The following is a 21780-nucleotide window of genomic DNA, read 5'->3' on the forward strand; positions in this document are numbered from 1 at the left end:
GGACCCATGCTGGAGCAGTTCGTGAAGAGCTGCAGCCCGTGGGAAGGACCCACGTTGGAGAAGTTCGTGGAGGACTGTCTCCCGTGGGAGGGACCCCGTGCTGGAGCAGGGGAAGAGTGTGAGGAGTCCTCCCCCTGAGGAGGAAGGAGCGGCAGAGACAACATGTGATGAACTGACCGTAACCCCCATTCCCCGTCCCCCTGCGCTGCTGGGGGGGTAGGTAGAGAATTTGGGAGTGAAGCTGTGCCCGGGAAGAAGGGAGTGGTGGTGTTGTCCTAAAAGCGGATTCGTTACCCGGTGTGCAATAGACCAATCTCACACACTCAGGAGAGATATCGCTTTATTCTGCGCAGGGTGCTCAGTGGACTTTCCACAAATCAAGCACACCAGATTCATCAGGTGTGTCCCTTTTATACAGTAACAATTGCACCTAATTTATTAAACTACTCCTACCTAGTACATGTTCAAAGTATCTAATGCATATGCATAGGATTACATAACCATGACACATCAGGTGCCTTCTCCGCACGCGCGGGGGTCTTGGGTGGTCTTCAGTGGTCGTTTAGGGAGGTAGCCCCTCCTTGCTTTGACCGCTAAGCCGCTCTGTATCGGGTCAATGGTTCATTTTCCTGCCAAGAGGGACGCGCCATCAATCAGGAAGAATAGAAAGGATCAGAATTGGTGCTCCAGGTGAGGCACCATTAAACAGGAAGAATAGAAAAGATCAGAATGATCTTGGCTAACTAACTTAATTTAAAACAGGACTTTATAATCTACCAAAGGACTTTCTGTATCTGACATCAGTGGGGGGGGAAGGTGTTTTAAGATTTGGTTTTATTTCTCATTACCCTACTCTGATTGGATTGGCAATAAATTAAGTTAATTTTCCCTAAGTCGAGTCTGTTTTGCCCGTGACAGTAATTGGCTGAGTGATCTCTCCCTGTCCTTATCTTGACCCATGAGCCTTTTGTTATATTTTCTCTCCCCTGTCTAGCTGAGGGGGGGAGTGATAGAGTGGCTTTGGTCCAGCCAGGGTCAACCCACCACCACATCTCAGGGGCTTTCTTTGTAGAAACACTGGTTTTAACTCTGAGGCGAGTGCCCACCATCCTGGCAGAGACCTAGAGCACTTCCCTGGGCTGTGGGCCTACAAGCAGGGTGCACAGCCCTTCTCACATGCCCTTCTGTGCGCCCTGCTGTGCAAACTGCGGCGCCCTCTCGATCACTGTTTGCGTGCCCTGTTTGCAGTTTTCCATTTTATTTTTGTGTGTGTGTATATACACAGATATATTTTTTTTTCCCCTAGGTTTAAGAAAAAAAAAAGATTTCTATGAGAGAGCAGAGGCAGTGTTTTTGATAGAGGGAGTGGCTAAACTGAGTTCCTTGTTCTTAAGCCTTTTCATGACACCTATGTTAGTGTAAGATTGAATTTGAAAGATGCTAGTATTAAGTTCTTATTTAAAAAAAGTCAGTTGAACATCATAGTTTGAAATACTGACATATAAGTTTTACACTTTGTGAAAGAAGGAATGTTATGTTTAAAAAAAAATAAATTATTTTTTTTAAGGTTTGGCCGAAGTACAAGAAAAACAAGGATACAGTCTGCACCTGGAAATATGTGACAGCTAGTGATTTGCCTTGGCATAAACTTGTTCTCTTCTGGCTCTTAGACTACAGTGATCTCAGCAGTAGAAATAAAAAATATCAATTTTCTCTCTGATGTTTGGAAAAGTTGGGGTTTGGGGGTGTTTTGGGGGGAGGGGGGGTGGTGGTGGTTTGTTGTTTGGGTTTTTTTAATGCTGAAAATTGAGCATTTATCCTGTAGCATTTACTGTATAGTGTGTGTTTTGCCTAGGGTTCCTCATCATCGTTACTGTTGGCTTAAATTCATTATATTTCTCAGAGGAAAGTCCTTTGATATATAGACTATTGCAGCTATTTGAGTTTTAAAAGTATTGTGTCATGCAGTGCTGCTTGTACGGTCTCAGCAATCTGTAGTGTATCATCTTCATTGCAGAATATGCAGAATGTACTCATATATTTCCCTGCTTCCTACCTCCTTTGTAGATACAAACTTTTGGGCTATAATACTGCCCTTGTAGGGGTTGTGTCTCCAAGTCAAAGTTCTACTGAAGCTTAGGGTAGAAATGGACCTCCCCCCCAATGAGAACACATGATAAATTAAATGTGTGCTGGTAGTCCTCGGAGCCTTCCACAGCTGGTCATCCTGTGGCCAGTGAATAGGCAAGTTCTCCACACTTCAGTAAAAACGAAGTCACAGCTATTCATCTTGTCTGTTTTTTGTGTGTGCTGTAGTTACATCAAGATCTCTGCAAATATGTGGTACATATAAGAGGGTGTACAGACAGAAACTCTAGTGTAGTTTCACACATCTGCATTAATTTGGATGACTAGAGTTGAAGTAAACTCTACCCAGTATGCACTAGTCCTCTCCCATAGGTACTTTTTACCAGTGAATTTGAAACTCTTTAAAGCCTGTATGAGCACTGCCATAGCATCTCAAGATTTGATAAATGTTTTAGCAAGGCCTTGTTTTCAAAAATACTTGCTGATGCTCAGCTTGCCTTTTCCCATTTTTCTTGTTGTGCTGATTTAACACTGTGGGATAAGACAGCTTAGTAAGACCTTGTGGATGGTAGGGCCTTTAAACTTTATCTTTCTGTTTTTTCTTTATTCTAAGTACAAATTAGCTGTTAGTCTACAGTAGTGACCCTGCATTCTTCCTCGTAGAGGGTTTCATTAGGGTAGCCCTGAAACAATTGTGGTGAACCTTATTATTTGATTTTTTTTGTTTCTTGTATTTTCCTTTCTTCACCTCCCCATCCCTCTTGCTTCTAGCTACAGATTTGTACTATAATCTTGCGTTTATTAAAAAGTCAGTTGAATACTGACTTTGAAACCTTTACTCTTTTTCAGGTGTTACTATTAGTTGATATGCAGTTTGTTATGTCCACATTCAGGAACATGCTAGTTCCTAGCAATAGGACCATGCTGGTTTCAACATCCCAAGGGTATTCAAATTGTTCAAAATTCTCAAACACCATTGTAATTAGACAGTGTTGCCAAGATAAGGAGCCTACGTATTTTGTCTGAACACTGAATATTGTATGATCCACATCTGTTGATGGATTGGTATTACTTAATGGAGAACATAGATGATAGCTAGTTGATCTCTTCATAAAGAAAATGATTTGGAATTAGTCGAGTTCTTTACATCTAGCTCCTGAGCAAATACTTGCAATATCTATTAGACTTTTTCTTTCTATCTCACAATCCTCTTGTTTTTGAACTTGCCGCTTACTTCCTATGTTGAAAAACATTAAACTGTTAAAATTTCCCATCAACTGTGAATCTTACTGACATGATTTTTGCTTATTTATCTAAATGTAGGATTTAGGCATTTTTGGTGGCATTTTGTCACAGGGACTTGTCTGGCAGGTATTTACTTGTGTCTCAAGGTTTCTCCTTGCTGAATTTTCTTCTCTTCATGTACCATCTTCCATAGTCCCTGTGATATTTACCACTATGCACATAGCACTATGCTATGCTGAGAAATGCTATTGTTTTATAACGCTCTAATTTACCCAACACTTAAGGTAAGGTAACAGTTGTGTACAATAATACTATTGTATTTAAAATATCTTTGGTGAATCATGGTGGATGTTGCCCTTAATTTCTGGTAAATAGTTTAAACTCCAGTCATATTCTACAGTGGGTGCTTTGCTTTTATTTTTCAAGTCAGGTTAATATGTTAGTGTTATAGCATCATGCCTGAAGTAGGCCCTTGATGACAGGAATGGGAAGTTTGGAAGCAGCCTTGTTGCTCCCCAGTTTTCTCCTCAGCAAGTGTAAGTAAACCCAGCAGTCGTATTTCTTCATATCCCCCACTTCAAAATAAGGAAGCTTTTTCATGGTTTGTTTCTTTCTTTCAAAGTCAACAGATGCAGCTGGTTGGTTGAGGTGCTGTCTACAGGAATCAGTTTGTGAATAGCTTCATTTTTTTTCCCTCACTAGTACAATTTCATTGCTGTTAGCAACAGGGAGAGTAGTTGTTCTGTTTTGTGGCTTTAAATGTTGTCAATTAAGTGTGTTCTAGAGCGGAAGATGATCAACCTACCCGCCCCCCCCCGCTGGCTGACAGCCAGATGAATTGTCCTGGCAGTGATAGGCTTAGACTTTGATATCAGCTTTGGGGTTTTTATTGTTTTGGATTTTTGGTATTATCTTTACTGGGGGTTTGTTTCTTTTTAAATGCTTGCAACCCAAGTGTACATAATTTACAATTATTTTGCTTGTGTGGTGGTGTAATTCCAATGTTTTCCCTCTTGATATCTCTAAAGTATGGTAGTATTTAACCTAATGAGGAATTTTATTAAAGTCTTAACTCTGTTCCTTTGTAAAATTGTTTTAGAAAACCAAATGTTTCTATGGTTTTGAATAGTCATGAAATAAATGTTTAACTTGAAATATTATTCTATTTAAATATGTTAAATCTAGTGTGAAATAAATGTACAGGTGGAATAATCCAGTGGCCCAAGAATATGCTAAGGTCACTGATTACATGACTTGGCACAAGTCATTTATTCAGTGACAAATTCAGAGTTTTTCTGTGTGGGGAATTTTACCGCTGTTACTTTAACAGTATAAGATGGTCTGCATGAATTTATATTATGTGTGACAACACACTTCTGGTTTTCCAGTTATTTTTATAAACACTTTATTTAATCAAGTGTTTGGTAGTATTTTGTATATAGTTGGTCCAAATCACAACATGAAATGTAGTTTGCAAGTGCTTCCTTAAAGATACTTTTTTTTTTTTCCCTATTTTTTTTTATGAAAAAAGTAAAACTAGGGAAACAAAACGGAGTTTATAATTGCTTTGAAGAAATGCATGCTCAAAAAAAAAATTTGGGGGGACACACTGCTGATCTAAAAAGACTTAAAACAAGTGTGTGTGTGTGTATACACAAAAATACGTGGGGTTTGATAGAGCTAAGTAAGGGTTTGGGTGGGTGAGAAATACCCTCTTTTGACTCCTCTACATTAATGATTAATGTTCTCCCTTCTTTCTCGCCTCTCTCTCCCTCCCCCCCCCCCTTTTTTCTTTTAAGGTTTAGTGAAAAGGATCTGATTAAACTCTGAATTTTCATTCCTGATTTATTTAATCCAGTACATTCATTTGCATGCTATCCATGTGTCTGGGTTAACCTAACAATTGATTTATATGTGAAGCTAAAGCCTTTTTAATGTGACTTTTTTTTTTTAAATCCTATTTAATTAGCCATTGTGTAATGTCGTGTTAATTTCTAATTGCAGCCAATCAGATGATGATTCTGGGTCAGCATCAGCTTCTGGATCTGGTTCAAGCTCTGGAAGCAGTAGTGATGGAAGTAGCAGTCAATCATGTAGCAGTGGCTCCGAGTCTGGTTCAGAGTCAGGCAGTCAATCAGAATCAGAGTCTGACACATCTAGAGAGAAGAAACAAGTTCAAGCTAAACCACCACCAAAAGTTGATGGATCTGAGGTAAAACAAAACATGTAAATTAACCCTTTGTGGGGAAAAAACCCACTCTGTGCAGAGTAGTTACAAGAGCAGTTTTAATTTAAACAAACAAAAACCCCGTAACTTTTACTTAGAATTCTAACTTGGTTGGTTTAGTGAATGCACATGGTTAGCTCTCATAACAAACATTGGGCTCTTAAATTCTCATCTCTGTAAATACCTACAGTTAGATAATTACCTAAATTTTATCACGCAGAAGCACCTATCAACTTATTGCATATTTTTGAAGACAAAGCCACACATAATGTTGTTATTTCTAAAATTTTTTTAAAGTTGTCTCTCTAATGCTTAGTTTCTTCATATCAATAAATGATTGTATGACAGTTTCAGGCTTAGATGCAGCTTGTCTTCTGTATGGGGATAAAGTCTTCCAAATTTAGAAGAAAAGTGGTGTTTAGAAATCTCTTAAATGCAATGGATGAAAGTTACCTAAATTCTCCTTTTTCTCTGTGTAATATGGCCTTAATTTGGATGATATATGATATATATGGAAGGTAATAAAATATTTCCTACCGTAAGATTCAAAGGCCGTTAAGGATTCTTTTTTTGTGGTTTTTTTTTTTTGTTGTTGTTCATGTTCATGCTTTTGATAGTGTCTCTCACAGTATCCTTCTGGACAAAATGTCCAGCACACAGCTGGACAAGTCCATAATATGATGGGTGAACAATTGGCCGATGGGTTGGGCTCAAAGAGTTGTAGTAAATGGGGTTACATCAGGCTGGCGGCCAGTCACCAGTGGAGTTCCCCAGGGCTCAATGTTAGGGCCAGTTCTCTTCAATGTTTTTATAAATGACCAAAATGGTGAAAGGTCTCGAGGGCAAGACTTATGAGGAGCAGCTGAGGTCACTTGTTCAGCTTGGAGAAGAGAAGGGAACAGGCACTGGACCAGGGAAGTGGTCATAGCACCAAGCCTGTCAGAGTTCAAGGAGCGTCTGGATGATGCTGTTAGTCATATGGTTTAGTTTTAGGTAGTTCTGTGAGGAGCAGGGAGTTGGACTTGATGATCCCTTCCAACTTGAGATATTCTATGATTCTATGTACTTCAGTATTCCCATAGGAAGCAAAAATATATCAGCTAAGTGGCCTGAAAGGACTTATCTAGATCAGTTTAAAAATTTACTTTAAAAAAAAAAAAGTTATCTTAATAATACAGAGGCCTGCACAACTATTGTTATACTTACTGTAAAAATCGTGCTGGCAATTCTCATATAACATTCCTTTCTGCAGAAGTCTCACTACTTTAAAATGCTATCCAATATTATTAATGCATGTGGTATTTTATAGTGAGTTTTTTATTATTAATAAAATTGAGATCCATCTTAATAGCGATGCTGCTCATCTTAAGAAAAGTAAGTATGTGGTAAACTTTAAAGTTTCAATAGGTTTAAATGACTCTTGTATCTGAATTCCAATTCAGTTTTGGAAGTCCAGTCCAACTATACTTGCTGTGCAGAGATCAGCAGTGCTCAAGAAGCAACAACAGCAGAAGGCAGCCTCATCAGACAGCAGTTCAGAAGAGGTGAATAACATATAAATTAGTAAATAAAATGTAAACATGCATGTCTTATTACCCCACATGTTAGAATAAAATTATGTAGAGCCCAGTTCTGTTCTCTTAAGTGTGTGTGTATGTTTAAAAAGTCTTGTTTTAGTCTATAAAAGTAATGTTCAAATAACTGACATGTTTATAAGGAAACTTGGGGGGGGGGGGAGAATTTAGTTGCATGTTTTCAGGTGAGTTGTGCCAAAATGATAGCAGTTGAGATGATTGATATTTTTAGCTAGATATTCTGTGTTGTATGGACAAAATTTTCAAGTCACGTAGTATTAACTTTCATTGTATTTCTGCCTTCTGAGTTCCATAAAGACAGTTAAAAATGCTAAAAGACTTTATATAGAAACAATACTATAGTGAAAAAGGTAGCTGTTGCAGTTTTCAAAAGCACTATATGGAATAGAAAGCTAGATTTTTGCAACTTTTGTAACAGTTATAAAAGAATTCTTGTATTTTAAGAACCATGCTTCAATTTTAGAGATTTTTAAAACCTAAACCATAGGCTAAACAAAAATTGACTTTGTGCAGTAGGAATATCTTTTAAGGACACTAGTGACTGTGAATTAAAATTTATTTAAAAGCAGGCTTTCATATTTTCTTCATTATTAAAAAAAAAAGTAAGCATTGTGATCACCGGTCTTTAATCATTACTGTGGGTGGGGTTTTTTTGGTTTTTTTTTTAGTCAGATTAAAACTAAAGGAAGGAGTTAATCATATATAGTTAAAATATTAATTTATAGCTGTTGCTAAGTACTCTTTTCCTGAAGACTCTTTTTTAGGATAAAAATGATCGAAATTTAATCTCTATGAGATTGGTTTTAGGGAAACAATTTTAAGAGGGTTCATCGATTTATTTATTATTTTTTGTTTAGGAGTGGAGAGAAAAGAAACATACATGCTATTCTCAAAATTTTCTTAGTGGTGTTTAAATGTGAGAGGATATGAAAGGTGAGAGAGCTCTCAAAGGGCAGGAGATTTTATTAGGCTTTTGATAGAACCTTCATCTTGATTTATTAACTTGCAGCAGTCTAAACCATGACTATATGTAGGCACAATGATTATATTTTAAGACAGAGTTTTTGTAGTGTTTTCTAGAGTTCTGCTGACATGGTATATTGATAGATGGAGAAATATGAAATCAATAGCAATCCTGATCTCATTCAGTATCAGTGGGTACACTGAGGGGGATGAAGAGGATAAGACATGAAGAATATGATTTCAGTTTGAAAGTAGGAGCTGAATTATCTTTTTAATACTAAAAATACTTCATTCTTTTTGTGGTAATGAATTGTATATATTCTTTTCTTCATCTGCAGGATTCATCAAGCAGTGAAGATTCTGCAGATGACTCTTCCAGTGAAACCAAGAAGAAAAAACATAGAGAGTAAGATGTTTTTCATAAATAATATAATTTTTTGTTATGGTGACATAATGCTTATAATTACCCAGGCTTCACTTCTCTGCACTTGAAATACATAATCTTGTGCTTCTCAGTTTTGATTAATGTTTTGGAATATTTTAAAATAAATACTCTCAAAGGAACATATGTATTGCTATTCATTTCTGAGCAAAAGAGTCTGTATTATCTACAGTGTTACTGAAAAATGTTCATCAGCACTTTTTATTTTTAAAGTAGTCTTATTTGTGGCATATTTTTGAGTTGAAGGTCCTCCCTGAATATTATTGAAGAAATAGGAAACTACTTAAGTAGGTTGTCTCAGATAAAATTTAAGTTGGAATCCTGTAGTTCATGCCAAATTTTTAAACATTTTAGAGGCAAAAACCCCCAAATTATTACAGGTTTGACAGTAATAAGCTCTCTTGGCTAGTCAATAAAGCTAAGTTGAAATTGAGCTGATTTTAAGCTGTAGATAAAAAAGTTTGTGAAAAAGGTTATACCTTCTCATTGGTAGTGACCTGGGGGGGGTGGTGGGTGGGGGTGTGTGTTTTTGTTTGTGTTTTGTTTGGGGTTTGGGGGGTTGGTTTTTTTTATGAACAGTGTATAGAATCATTCTCTCATTCCTCTTCTCCAGTTAATTGAATCATCTCAATATTCAGGGTTGCCAATATAATATCTTCAAGAAATGGGGGGGGGGGGGGGCTCAAAAAAGCTTGCTATGCAAAATAGTACTTCTCTAGTGATGAATTGTTATTCACAGTCTTCTGTTACTTAAGAATGATTACACCTAATAACATACTCTGTTACAGGGAAGATATTTAAGTTTAGAAACTAGTAGCCAAATAACCTCATATATCCAGTGCTTCAATTTTGATTTATACATATTTTGAACAAGTATGTTTGCAGTTGTTATCTGACATGCAGATCAGATTTCTATATATATAAACTTAGTACAGGATCCAAGCCCTAGAATATGGTGTTTTATATGTTGTCTATATCTCCAAATAAATACGGGTTGTGGATTTGCATAGGGTGGGGGAGTTGGTGGGTTGGGGGGGGGTGTGTTTTTATTTTGGGGGGTTGTTGTTTGGGTGTTTTTTAATTTACTGCTTGCAGAAAAAAAAATCTTTTAAGGAGACAGATGATTCTATAGTATTTCCAAGACACACAGATGTATTGACCACAATAAAAATGTAACTTCTGGGACCAATGTATATTTAAGTGAAAGAAGTGTGAAAGCACTGATTCTTAGGCTTCCTGATCTGAAATTTAATGAAAAGGTCTTTGAGTAATATTCCACCTTTGAAGGCCATTAGTACTGTTTGAGCATCCTGGTCAAAGACCCCTAAACCTGATAATAGATGGTAGTATAAAGATTTAGCAACCTTTCAAGAATGCATGCCAGACTTTACTTCCCTCCCCCCCCCCCAAGCTATTAAGATTAAATTTCTTTGTACAGAGTCTGTACAAACAGAGCCTGAGGTAAGATACTGTCGATCAATGGGTACATCTTTCCTGTTGCAAAGTAAAAGATCTCAGCTAAGCAGGAGCACAGAGATACTGCCACTGGGAGTCACAAGTGGCTTACTCATAGTATCTTGCATGGGTGTGAAGCACTGATTTAGAAGCTCAGTGAGGGCTTTTGGGAGCCAATGCCTCTCAGATTGCCATGGTTCAAGTCTTTCTGTGTGTTTCTCAAATCTGATTCTGCATTATTTTTGGTTCCCGTGCTGAAGTTCCTAATTATTCACATGAGGCACAGGGAACATAGCTGTTGAAGAATTTGGGATTTTGCAAAATATAATGTTATGGGGTTTTATGACTTGAGCATAGGTAAGTTCCAGTAAATATGTATCCTTCCAGCTAAAGTCTTGTTAAGGACTTTGGGTTTATTGATGTCAAATTAACTCAACTATTAAAGCTGTAATTTATACAGAAATCCAGATTTTTTGTTTGATTTGTTTTTTATATCAACCTCTTGATAACAGAAAACTTAATTCAACTCCCTTTGAAGCCATTGGGTATTTTTACCTGTTATCCATTGATGATAAGTGTCTGTCCTTCTAGCTGAAATAACTATTATAACATTTTTATTTCTGTGAAGAATGTTGAAATTGAAGTAGCAAACCTGTGGTGAATACCTGATTTAAAAACAAAACAAACAAAAAACCTCCCAAAAAACTAATGTGAGTTACTGTTTTGTCTCTCAATATGTACAGTGAAGACTGGCAAATGTCTGTGTCAGGGTCAGTATCAGGAACTGGTTCTGATTCTGAATCGGAGGAAGATAGAGAGAAAAGCAGTTGTGAAGATAGTGAATCTGACTATGAGCCAAAAAACAAGGTCAAAAGCCAGAAACCTCCAAGCAGGTAAGAAGTCTTGCATTTTAGATACTCTGGTACTATTTCTATTTCGTAATCAAGTATTGTACTACTATACAGGCAAATGAAAACATTAATATTTATTACAGAACTTGAAGACTTTTTTTAAGCTACAAAAGATGTTATCACACCAGTGGTTTCTGTTGAATACCTCTTTCCTGCCTGCTCCAACTTAAAGTGGTGTAACTGAGCAGTCATGAAATATATGTATTCAGAAACAAATACAGAAGGCTTGTAGCTGTCTGTGTTGAAACCCCACTGTTGTGTTGTATCTTATTTTCTTCAAGAATTGAGCCAAAAAGCAGCAAAAAGATTGCAGGACAGAAAAAGAGGCAGCTTGATTCATCAGATGATGATGACTATGACAAGAGAGGATCTCGTCGCCAGGCAACAGTCAATGTTAGTTACAAAGAAACTGAAGAAACCAAGACAGATTCTGATGACTTGTTGGAAGTTTGTGGAGAAGATGTCCCGCAGCCTGAAGAAGATGAATTTGAAACTATAGAGAAGTTTATGGATAGTCGAATTGGCCGAAAAGGAGGTATTTTTTATCAGCATTCTTAAGATGCTTAAGATGCATTGCGGTGCAATGTAAACAGCAGTTATTCTCAGCTGTAGGTGACCAGTGATGTTTGTAAAGAATAAGTTTAAAAATACCAGAAAGTAATCTTATTTTGTTTTTCATACTCATGTTTCTTTTGTAAGTCTTATAAAGTAAAACATAGAAGAACTTCAGTAACTAATTAATGCAAAAAGAAAAAATGAAGTGGAATATAGCTCCATATTGCATAAATGCATACCATACTGTTATGTCAGTATTTGTACATCACTATTTGTACAGTTTATTGATACCTGATAGGTATAAACTGTATACAGGGGGGTGGAGAAAAAGTAGACTGGATAGGACAGCTAACCAGTAGCCTGAATGCTGAAGGATGATGTTGGGAAGGCTGAACCATTGCGATAGTGACTTCAGTTATTCCTGTACAAATAGTCCCAATACAATGCAATGGATGGTGGAATCTAAAATTTCAGTGGTATGCTTGCATGTGCACTTCTAAAAGTAATTTTATGAATGATGGTAGGGGTGTCATATTTCCAGCATCTGATGGGATGCAGTGTCCTGCTTATGTGGGGTTTCTGGGGGTTTGGGGATTTTTTTTTAGCCTGCAAATTAGGGTTCTGATTATAGAAAACTTGGGCCTACTCATACTTCAGAACTGCCTTTCTCCATTAGTTATACCTGATCTCTAGAGGTTCTGACCTATCTCAGAGCTTGCACTCTCTTTCCTCTCAACTTTCTTTTCCCATACTGTCCTAAATTCCATTGTATTCTTACTCTAGCCCCTTACTCCAATGCACAGTGTCACTGCTGTGTTAAAAGCCTTTTGGACTAGGCTTCTTATATTCTGCATGCCCAGATGTTGTTATTGCTTGTGCTGTCCTTTGCTATTGCCATGCTCTGTTGCTATATCTGTCCCCTGCATCTGGTTGGGTCCACTTCCTTATTTGGCTCTCCTCAGAGAAATGTGCCTGTTTCCTGCTGCTAGTGTGCTTCAGCTGTAATACTGACTGTATTCAATTAAAAATTGCCCCACGTAAGATTCCAAAGGGTTGGGGGGGAAATAGTAAAATGAGTTTAGGAAGAAATAGTTCAAGAGCAGCCCATCCCAACAAGCAGGAAGTCAGGCAAAAATGCCAGTAGGCCTGCATGGATAAACAAGGAGCTCCTGGCAAAACTCAAAAACAAAAAGGAGGTATACAGAAGGTGGAAGCAGGGACTGGTAACCTGGGAGGAATACAGAGACACTCTCCAAGAATGCAGAGATGCAGTTAGGAAAGCCAAAACCCACTTGGAATTGAATCTGCCGAGGACTGTCAAAGGCAACAAGAAGGGCCTCTATAAGTATATAGGTGACAAAAGGAAGACAAAGGAAAATGTGGGCATGCTGCTGAATGGAGCAGGGTCCTGGTAACGCAGGACATGAAAAAGGCTGAAGTACTGAATGCCTTCTTCACCTCAGTCTTTACTAGCAAGACTGGCCTTCAGGAATCCCTGGCCCCAGAGACTGGGGGAAAGTCTGGAGCAAGGAAGATGTACCCTTGGTGGAAGAGGATCAGGTCAGGGAATATTTAGGCAAGCTGGACATGCATAGGTCCATGGGCCCTGATGGGATGCACGCACAAGTGCTGAGGGAACTGGCAGGTGTCATTGCGAGGCCACTCTCGATAATCTTTGATTGATCATGGCAACTGGGAAAAGTGCCTGAATGGTTTGGGTTGGAAGGGACCTTTAAAGGTCATCTAGTCCAACCCCCCCTGCAATGATCAGGGACATCTTCAACTAGATCAGGTTGCTCAAAGCCCTGTCCAACCTGACCTTGAATGTTTCCAGGGATGGGGCATCTGCCACCTCTCTGGGCAACCTGTTCCAGTGTTTCACCATCCTCACTGTAAAAAATTTCTTCCTTATATCTAGTCTAAATCTACCTTCTTTTAGTTTAAAATCATTACCCCTTGTCCTATCACAACAGGCCTTATGTCATGGTTTAACCCCAGCCGGCAACTAAGCACCATGCAGCCACTCGCTCACTCCCCCCACAATGGGATGGGGGAGAGAATCAGAAGGGTAAAAGTGAGAAAACTCATGGGTTGAGATAAAGACAGTTTAATAGGTAAAGCAAAAGCTGCACATGCAAGAAAAGCAAAATAAGGAATTCATTCACTACTTCCCATCAGCAGGCAGGCGTTCAGCCATCTCCAGGAAAGCGGGGCTCCATCACGTGTAATGGTTACTTGGGAAGACAAAAATGCCATCACTCCGAATGTCCCCCACTTCCTTCTTCTTCCCCCAGCTTTATATGCTGAACATGACGTCATATGGTCTGGAATATCCCTTTGGTCAGTTGGGGTCAGCTGTCCCAGCTGTGTCCCCTCCCAAATTCTTGTGCACCCCCAGCCTACTTGCTGGTGGGGTGGGGTGAGAAGCAGAAAAGGCCTTGACTCTGTATAAGCACTGCTCAGCAGTAATGAAAACATCTCAGCATTATCAACACTGTTTTCAGCACAAATCCAAAACATAGCCCCATGCTAGCTACTGTGAAGAAAATTAACTCTATCCCAGCCAAAACCAGCACAAAAGTTTAAATCACAGTGTACGTTGTCCTGTAAATTTGAGAGATCCAAACAGACCGTGACAGCCTGGACAGGACAAGATGTGGGAAACAAGTCTGTCCCCATCTTTCTTATAACCCCCCTTTACGTATTGAAAGGCTGCAATAATGTCTTCCTGGAGCCTTCTCTTCTCCAAGCTGAACAACCCCAACTCTCTCAGCCTTTCTTCATAGGAGAGGTGTTCCATCCCTCTAATCACTTTTGTGGCCCTCCTCTGGACCCACTCCAACTGGTCCATGTCTTTCTTGTACTGAGGACTCCACAGCTGGATGCAGGACTCCAGGTGCGATGTCACCAGAGCAGAGTAGAGGGGCAGAATTACTTCCCTCGACCTGCTGGCCATGCTTCTTTTTATGCAGCCCAGGATACGGTTGGCTTTCTGGGCTGTGAGCACACATTGCTGGCTCATGTCCAGTTTTTCATCCACCAGTACCCCCAAGTCCTTCTCCACAGGGCTGCTCTCAATCCCTTCATCCCTTAGCCTGTATTGACACCTGGGGTTGCCCTGACCCAGAGGCAGGACCTTGCACTTGGCCTTGTTGAACTTCGTGAGGTTCACATGGGCCCACTTCTCGAGCTTGTCCAGGTCCCTCTGGATAGCATCCTGTCCCTCAGGCATGTCAACTGCACCACTCAGCTTGGTGTCATCTGCAAACTTGCTGAGGGTGCACTCGATCCCACTGTCTATGTCGTTGATGAAGATATTAAATAGTATCAGTCCCAGTACGGATCCCTGAGGGACACCACTTGTTACTGGTTTTGTCATGGTTTAACCCCAGCCAGCAACTAAGCACCACGCAGCCGCTCACTCACTTCCCCCCACCCAGTGGGATGGGGGAGAAAATCGGGAAAAGAAGTAAAACTCGTGGGTTGAGATAAGAATGGTTTAATAGAACAGAAAAGAAGAAACTAATAGTGATAATGATAACACTAATAAAATGACAGCAGTAATAATAAAAGGATTGGAATATACAAATGATGCACAGTGCAATTGCTCACCACCTGCTGATTGACGCCCAGTTAGTTTCCTGAGCGGCAATCCCCCCGCCCCCACTCCCCCCAGTTTATATACTAGATGTGACGTCACATGGTATGGAATACCCCGTTGGCCACTTTGGGTCAGCTGCCCTGGCTGTGTCCCCTCCCAACTTCTTGTGCCCCTCCAGCTTTCTCGCTGGCTGGGCATGAGAAGCTGGAAAATCCTTGACTTTAGCCTAAACATTACTTAGCAACAACTGAAAACATCAGTGTTTTCAACATTCTTCTCATCCCTAACTCAAAACACAGCACTGTACCAGCTACTAGAAAGAAAATTAACTCTATCCCAGCTGAAACCAGGACAGGTTTCCACTTGGACATTGAGCCATTGACCACTACTCTCTGGATGCAACCATCCAGCCAATCCCTTATCTACTGAACGGTCCATCCATCAAATCCATATCTCTCCAATTTAGAGAGAAGGATGTTGTGGGGGACCATGTCAAAGGCCTTACAGAAGTCCAGGTAAATGACATCTGTAGTTCTTCCCTTGTCCACTGATGTAGTCACTCCATCATAGAAGGCCACTAGGTTGGTTAGGCAGGACTTGCCCTTGGTGAAGCCATGCTGGCTGTCTCAAATCCCTTCCCTGTCCTCCATGTGCCTTAGTATAGCTTCTAGAAGGATCTGTTCCATGATCTTTCCAGGCACAGAGGTGAGGCTGACAGGTCAGTAGTTCCCAGGGTCCTCCTTTCTACCCTTTTTAAAAATAGGTGCAATGTTTCCCTTTCTCTGGTCACCAGGGACTTCACCTGACTGCCATGACTTTTCAAATATCATGGAGAGTGGCTTGGCAACTACATCAGCCAGTTCCCTCAGGTCTCTTGGATGCATCTCGTCAGGTCCCATAGACTTATGTATGTTCAGGTTCCTCAGGTGCTCTCGAACCTGATCTTCTCCTATGATGGGAGGGACTTTTCTCCCCCAGTCCCTGCCTTGAGGACCATCCACTTGAGAGGTGTGGGAAGAGAGACTGCCAGTGAAGGCTGAGGCAGAAAAGTTGAGTACCTCAGCCTTCTCCTCGTCTGTTGTTACCAGTTTGCATGTCACTCAGATCTGCAAGAAGGAGGACCCAGGGAACTACAGGCTGGTCAGCCTCACCTCGATCCCTGGGAAGGTGATGGAGCAGCTAAGCCTGGAAACCATTTCCAGGCAAATAAAGGACAAGAAGGTCATCAGGAGTAGTCATCATGGATTTAGCAAGGGGAAGTCATGCTTGATCAACTTGATAACCTTCTGTGACTGGCTTTGTAGACGAGGGGAGAGTAGTGGATATAGTGTAACTGGACTTAAGGAAGGCCTTTGACACTGTCTCCCATAAGGTCCTCATAGACAAGCTGTTGATATACAGAATGGATGAGCAGACAGTGAGGTGGACTGAAAACTGTCTGAACAGCCAGGCCCAGAGGGTGGTGATCAGTGGCATGAAGTCTAGCTGGAGGCCAGTAAAACAGCAGGGTATCCCAGGGGTCAATACTGGGTCCAGTCCTGTTCAACATCTTCATTAATGATCTGGATGATGGGGCAGAGTATACCCTCAGCATGTTTGCAGGTGACACCAAATTGGGAGGAGTGGCTGGTAGGCCAGAGAGTGGTGCTGCCATCCAGAGGGACCTCGACAGGCTGGAGAAATGGGCTGACAGGAATGTCAAGGGGAAGTGCCAAGTCCTGCCCCTGGGGAGAACAACCCCATGCAGTACATGCTGGGGGGCTGCCCAGCTGGAAAGCACCTTTGCAGAAGAGGCCCTGGAGGTCCTGGTGGACACCAAGTTGAATATGAGCCAGCAATGTGCCCTTACTGCAAAGAAGGCTAACAGTATCCTGGGCTGCATTAGGCAAAGAATTGCTAGCAAGGTTGAGGGAGGTGATCATTCCCCTCTGCTCAGCACTGGTGAGGCCGCATCTGGAGTATTGCATCCAATATTGGGCTTCCCAGTACAAGAAACTGATGGCACTACTGGAGAGAGTCCAACGAAAGGCCATGAAGATGATGAAGGGACTGGAGCATCTCTCCTATGAGGAAAAGCTGAGAGCTGGGACGGAGAAGAGAAGGCTCAGAGGGGGATCTCATTAATGTATATAAATACCTGAAGGGAAAGTACAAAGAGGACGGAGCTAGGCTCTTTCCATTGCTGTCCAGTGACAGGACGAGAGGCAATGGGCACAAGCTGAAACACAGAAGGTTCCATCTGAACATCAGGAAAGACTTTTTTTGACCCTGAGGATGACTGAGCCCTGGAACATGTTGTCCAGAGAGGTGGTGGAGTCTCCCTCCTTGGAGATATTCAAAAGCTATCTGGACGTGGTCTCGGGCAACTGGCTCTAGGTGACCTTGTTTGAGCATGGAGGTTGGATCAGATGACCTCCAGAGGTCCCATCCAACCTCAACCATTCTTCGATTCTGTGAATTGGATTTATAGCATCCATAGTAATAATTGAATAGTAGGCTATTCAAGTCTCAAGGCTGATTAAGCACAATGTCAAATATCTGTTATATTCTCAGAGATGAGAAGGATGTAGCAAAGATGACAGCAAGCAGTGTTAGTGGAGCATTCTCTGGGGATCACTAAAAAACCTAGGAATGCTAAGAAAATTCTCATGAGATGAGATACTATAGGTTAGATGCAGAGTTTTTTGGTTGCTTTTTTGAATCTCGTTGGTATACCTGTGCGTGTGTTAATATAGCTACATCATAATTCTTCAAGTAAGAGGAGCGACATAAGAGTTGAGGATATAATTAGTCAAGTTACACGCTCATATAAGAGCATCACAAATTGCTTTCTGCAGTATGTTTTTTTACTGGTTAATTTATGGCAGTGCATTCTTAATCAAGCCTTATGGTGTGGTTTCTTTATCAGCCACTGGTGCTGCAACCACCATCTATGCAGTTGAGGCAGATGGTGACCCAAATACTGGGTTTGAAAAGTCAAAGGAGCTAGGAGAAATACAGTATCTTATTAAATGGAAAGGCTGGTCACACATCCACAATACTTGGGAAACTGAGGAAACACTGAAGCAACAAAATGTTAAAGGAATGAAGAAACTAGACAACTATAAGAAAAAGGATCAGGAAACAAAACGCTGGTGAGTATTTTTATAACTACTTCCACATTGCATATTTTTTGTAACAGTATAGATGTTTTATTGTGTTTCTGTGAGTTCTATTGCCTCTTTGTGAAGGCATAGTTTCAAGTGCCTATACAACAGGAAGACAAAAGCTTTAAAGTTGAAGCTTCCCTAACACCTTATGATCCTGTTAGATCAACTTTACTTGAGCAAGTGAGAATACTCACACATCTTGTAAAATCAGGCCTTTAAGGAAGCAGCTTCTGCACCTAAATTTTAATGTGTCTGTTATAAATGAAGTTTTAACAAGATGGGCGGTGGGTTTTCTGTTTTTGTTTTAGATCTTACCTTTTACTAGTTTTGTCACTGATTGATTGTATTTTGATCAGAGTTCTTCAGGAATTGCTGCAGAGACTAAAAAAAAAAATCAGAAATGGCTAAAGCACTCAAAACATTACAGCATTTAGTTTTCTTGGCTCAAACTTCTGTTAAAGCCTCAGAACCAAGAAGTGAAAAAAATCTTTACATTTTAGGTCTATGTTTTGGTATTCCATTTTATTAGTATGTTTAATATAATCTATAAATAGTGGTGGGATTTTTAGTGACTCCTACTCATAAGATAGATTATTATACTGAGCCATCAGTGCTGTTTCGTGAAAATACCATGTGAAGTACACTACTCAGTGTTGAGAACAGATATTGTAAATGATCTGCGTGACTAGTACAAGCTGTAGCTGATAGTAATGTCTCTTGATAAACTCAGTCATCAGTGATGAGGTACCTAGGCCAGATGCAACACTTTTATAGCAGGAATTTCAGAGTTGTAGCTTCTTCAAAGAAGCTCTCTAAGCAGCATTCCTATGGTGCTTACATTCAGAGCTTTAAAATTGCCAGATTTTCTTAGTTTTAGAACTACACAATGTAATAAGTGCTGCAAATAAATTCCCATTTCAGGCTGAAAAATGCTTCTCCAGAAGATGTGGAATATTATAACTGCCAGCAGGAACTTACAGATGATCTACATAAACAGTACCAAATAGTGGAAAGGATAATTGGTACGTGACAAACTTCCAGATGGAAAACAGTGTTGAGAATATTACAAATTTATTGCTTGCATGTTGAATTTATAGTTAATAAATTTAGGTTATTAATATCCCGAACAACTTAAGGCAAAACAAAACCTCTGATGAAGAGAAAAGTTGTCATACTGTCTTTGCTGTGAAACTAGTTCATGTTGTCTTATCACCTAAAATGAGTGCTTTCTTAAAATACAGAAGGAGAATATTGATCTGGTATCTCTGATGCATTTCTGCAGCTCATTCAAATCAGAAATCAGCAGCTGGTTATCCAGATTACTATTGCAAATGGCAGGGTCTGCCTTACTCAGAATGTAGCTGGGAAGACGGTGCTCTCATTGCCAAAAAATTTCAGGCGTGTATTGATGAGTATTTTAGCAGAAATCAATCCAAGACCACTCCGTTTAAGGACTGCAAGGTGAGTGTGTAATTTCAATGGATTTATACAGTTGAGATTAAAAAAAAAAGTTGACGTATTTTACGCATCCAAAAATAAGATGCATATTATAAAATATTTTTTGAATGTTGTCCAGAACAGTAATAATGATAGCTGTATTTATATATGTAACAAGTATCACTATTAAGAATAGCCTTTTGTAGATATTTGTTCCCTACTTATTTTATTGCCATTCAAAGATAGATTGTTTAGTACTTTAATTTGTTTTAAAAGTAACCTTTGTGAATGAGTTCATGTCACTTCTGTTGTGGAATTTAGATCAGCAGTCAAACTAATTTTAGCTTGCAAATGGGTTGATATTGTTATATGGCCTAGTTGTCTGTGATGAATAAAGACTAGACTTGGTGACCAAACAGATTCCTACTGCTACTTTGTTTCTATAAGAAGATATTTTGGTAACTTCACTTAGTAGTAGGACTGATGCTCAATTTGCTTTTGACAGATTCTAAAACAGAGGCCGAGGTTTGTTGCACTAAAGAAGCAACCATCTTATATTGGAGGACATGAGAGTTTAGAGTTAAGAGATTATCAGTTAAATGGACTGAACTGGCTTGCTCACTCGTGGTGCAAGTAAGTATAGTCTTAAATTAGTCTTGCTGTTTTTAATTTGAAAGCATTTATAAATTTATTTATTTATTTATTTATTTTTTTTTTTTTTAGAGGGAATAGTTGTATTCTTGCAGATGAAATGGGTCTGGGTAAAACAATACAAACAATTTCTTTTCTGAACTACCTGTTTCACGAACATCAACTGTATGGGCCTTTCTTGCTAGTCGTGCCACTTTCTACCTTGACATCTTGGCAAAGAGAGATTCAAACTTGGGCTCCTCAGATGAATGCTGTGGTTTACTTAGGAGATATAACTAGCAGAAATATGGTGAGTATTTCTTTGTATCATTGAAAAAGATTAGTGGTAAACAAGACTCACTTCATGTTCCTGTCTTATGCTAATCTCCAATGTTTTGATTAGGAATGAGCAAATACTTATTCGAAACATTATATGTGTTTAAAATGCAAATTAAAAGCATAAATTTTGATCTGACATAAATGCATGTGAAAGATTTCATTCCTGCTTAATAATAAAATGGATTAAAAATGCAACCTTGCATTTGAAAATAAATTGTCTTTTGTCATGTGATTATTTAGGTGCATAAAATAAATATTTAAACCAGACAGACATAATCTTAATTTGTTTTCTGAAAGGAGGAATATAAGTAACCTTATCCATTAAAGTTAAAAAAACCCAAAAAACCCAAAAAACCCCACCAACCCACAAAAAGACAAAAACCACACACACACAAAAAAATCCACAAAAACAACAAACACCTCACCACCACCACTGTTTAATGACTTAAAAAAAAAAGTAGCTTCACATGTTATGTTCCTTTTTCATGATCAGATTCTTGTATGTCACTTAACATCTATATTGCTGTAGTACCTGAAGTCATCCCGATCAATAAGACCATTTTTCTCTAGCTTATAGTTCACTTGATTCTTCTTGTAGATAAGAACTCATGAATGGATGCATCCACAGACCAAGCGATTAAAATTTAATATACTTCTAACAACTTATGAAATTTTGCTGAAGGATAAGGTAATCACACTTACTTCTTCAGGGAGATAAAATCATTTGTAGAATGTAAAACTCCTTTAGAGTTGGCACATATTTGGGTTCTGGGCCATTAAATAGATGGGGAGTATGACAGCTTTACTCTTGGAAGTATGACAGTGAAGTTTTCTTTAAGCACTTTTAGATTTTATGTATGTGTGGTGAGGCTTTCTGCCCCCTCCCTTCCTCCCCCCCCCCATATTGAGTGGGTAAAACTTCTTTTTCTTCAGTTTGCTTGAGCTTCACATTACTGTAGTAATTTCTTCACATCTGAAAATGTCTACTTTCCTGTTAGACCATCATCCAGGAACTGAAAAAACAAACCAACCCCTAGCTCCAAACACTTGTGATTCACAACTCTGAAATCCCATGTTTTATCTTTGTATTTGTGTGTGCAGTATTATGTATATATATATTATATCTATTACTACTCTCTTCAT

At 39.4% G+C, this 21780-nt stretch overlaps 1 protein-coding gene across 6 annotated transcripts in view; it reads left to right on the top strand.

Moving 5' to 3' along the window:
- The window catches only part of LOC121232942 (chromodomain-helicase-DNA-binding protein 1), an 84160-nt gene that overhangs the window by 25873 nt on the left and 36507 nt on the right, over positions 1-21780 (top strand). For 4 of the 6 annotated variants that reach the window (XM_041121449.1, XM_041121452.1, XM_041121447.1 and 1 more), the window contains 11 exons: positions 5338-5545; positions 7003-7104; positions 8457-8524; positions 10759-10908; positions 11208-11461; positions 17991-18216; positions 19153-19253; positions 19514-19692; positions 20174-20301; positions 20392-20608; positions 21236-21325. In XM_041121449.1, coding sequence (XP_040977383.1) covers positions 5338-5545; positions 7003-7104; positions 8457-8524; positions 10759-10908; positions 11208-11461; positions 17991-18216; positions 19153-19253; positions 19514-19692; positions 20174-20301; positions 20392-20608; positions 21236-21325 — 1723 coding nt within the window. The remainder of the gene's footprint in view (positions 1-5337; positions 5546-7002; positions 7105-8456; positions 8525-10758; positions 10909-11207; positions 11462-17990; positions 18217-19152; positions 19254-19513; positions 19693-20173; positions 20302-20391; positions 20609-21235; positions 21326-21780) is intronic. The other 2 variants (XM_041121451.1, XM_041121450.1) reach the window with 2 other exon arrangements.

The sequence above is a fragment of the Aquila chrysaetos genome (genome assembly GCF_900496995.4).
Source record: "Aquila chrysaetos chrysaetos chromosome W unlocalized genomic scaffold, bAquChr1.4 W_unloc_2, whole genome shotgun sequence".
NCBI classification, from domain to species: domain Eukaryota; kingdom Metazoa; phylum Chordata; class Aves; order Accipitriformes; family Accipitridae; genus Aquila; species Aquila chrysaetos.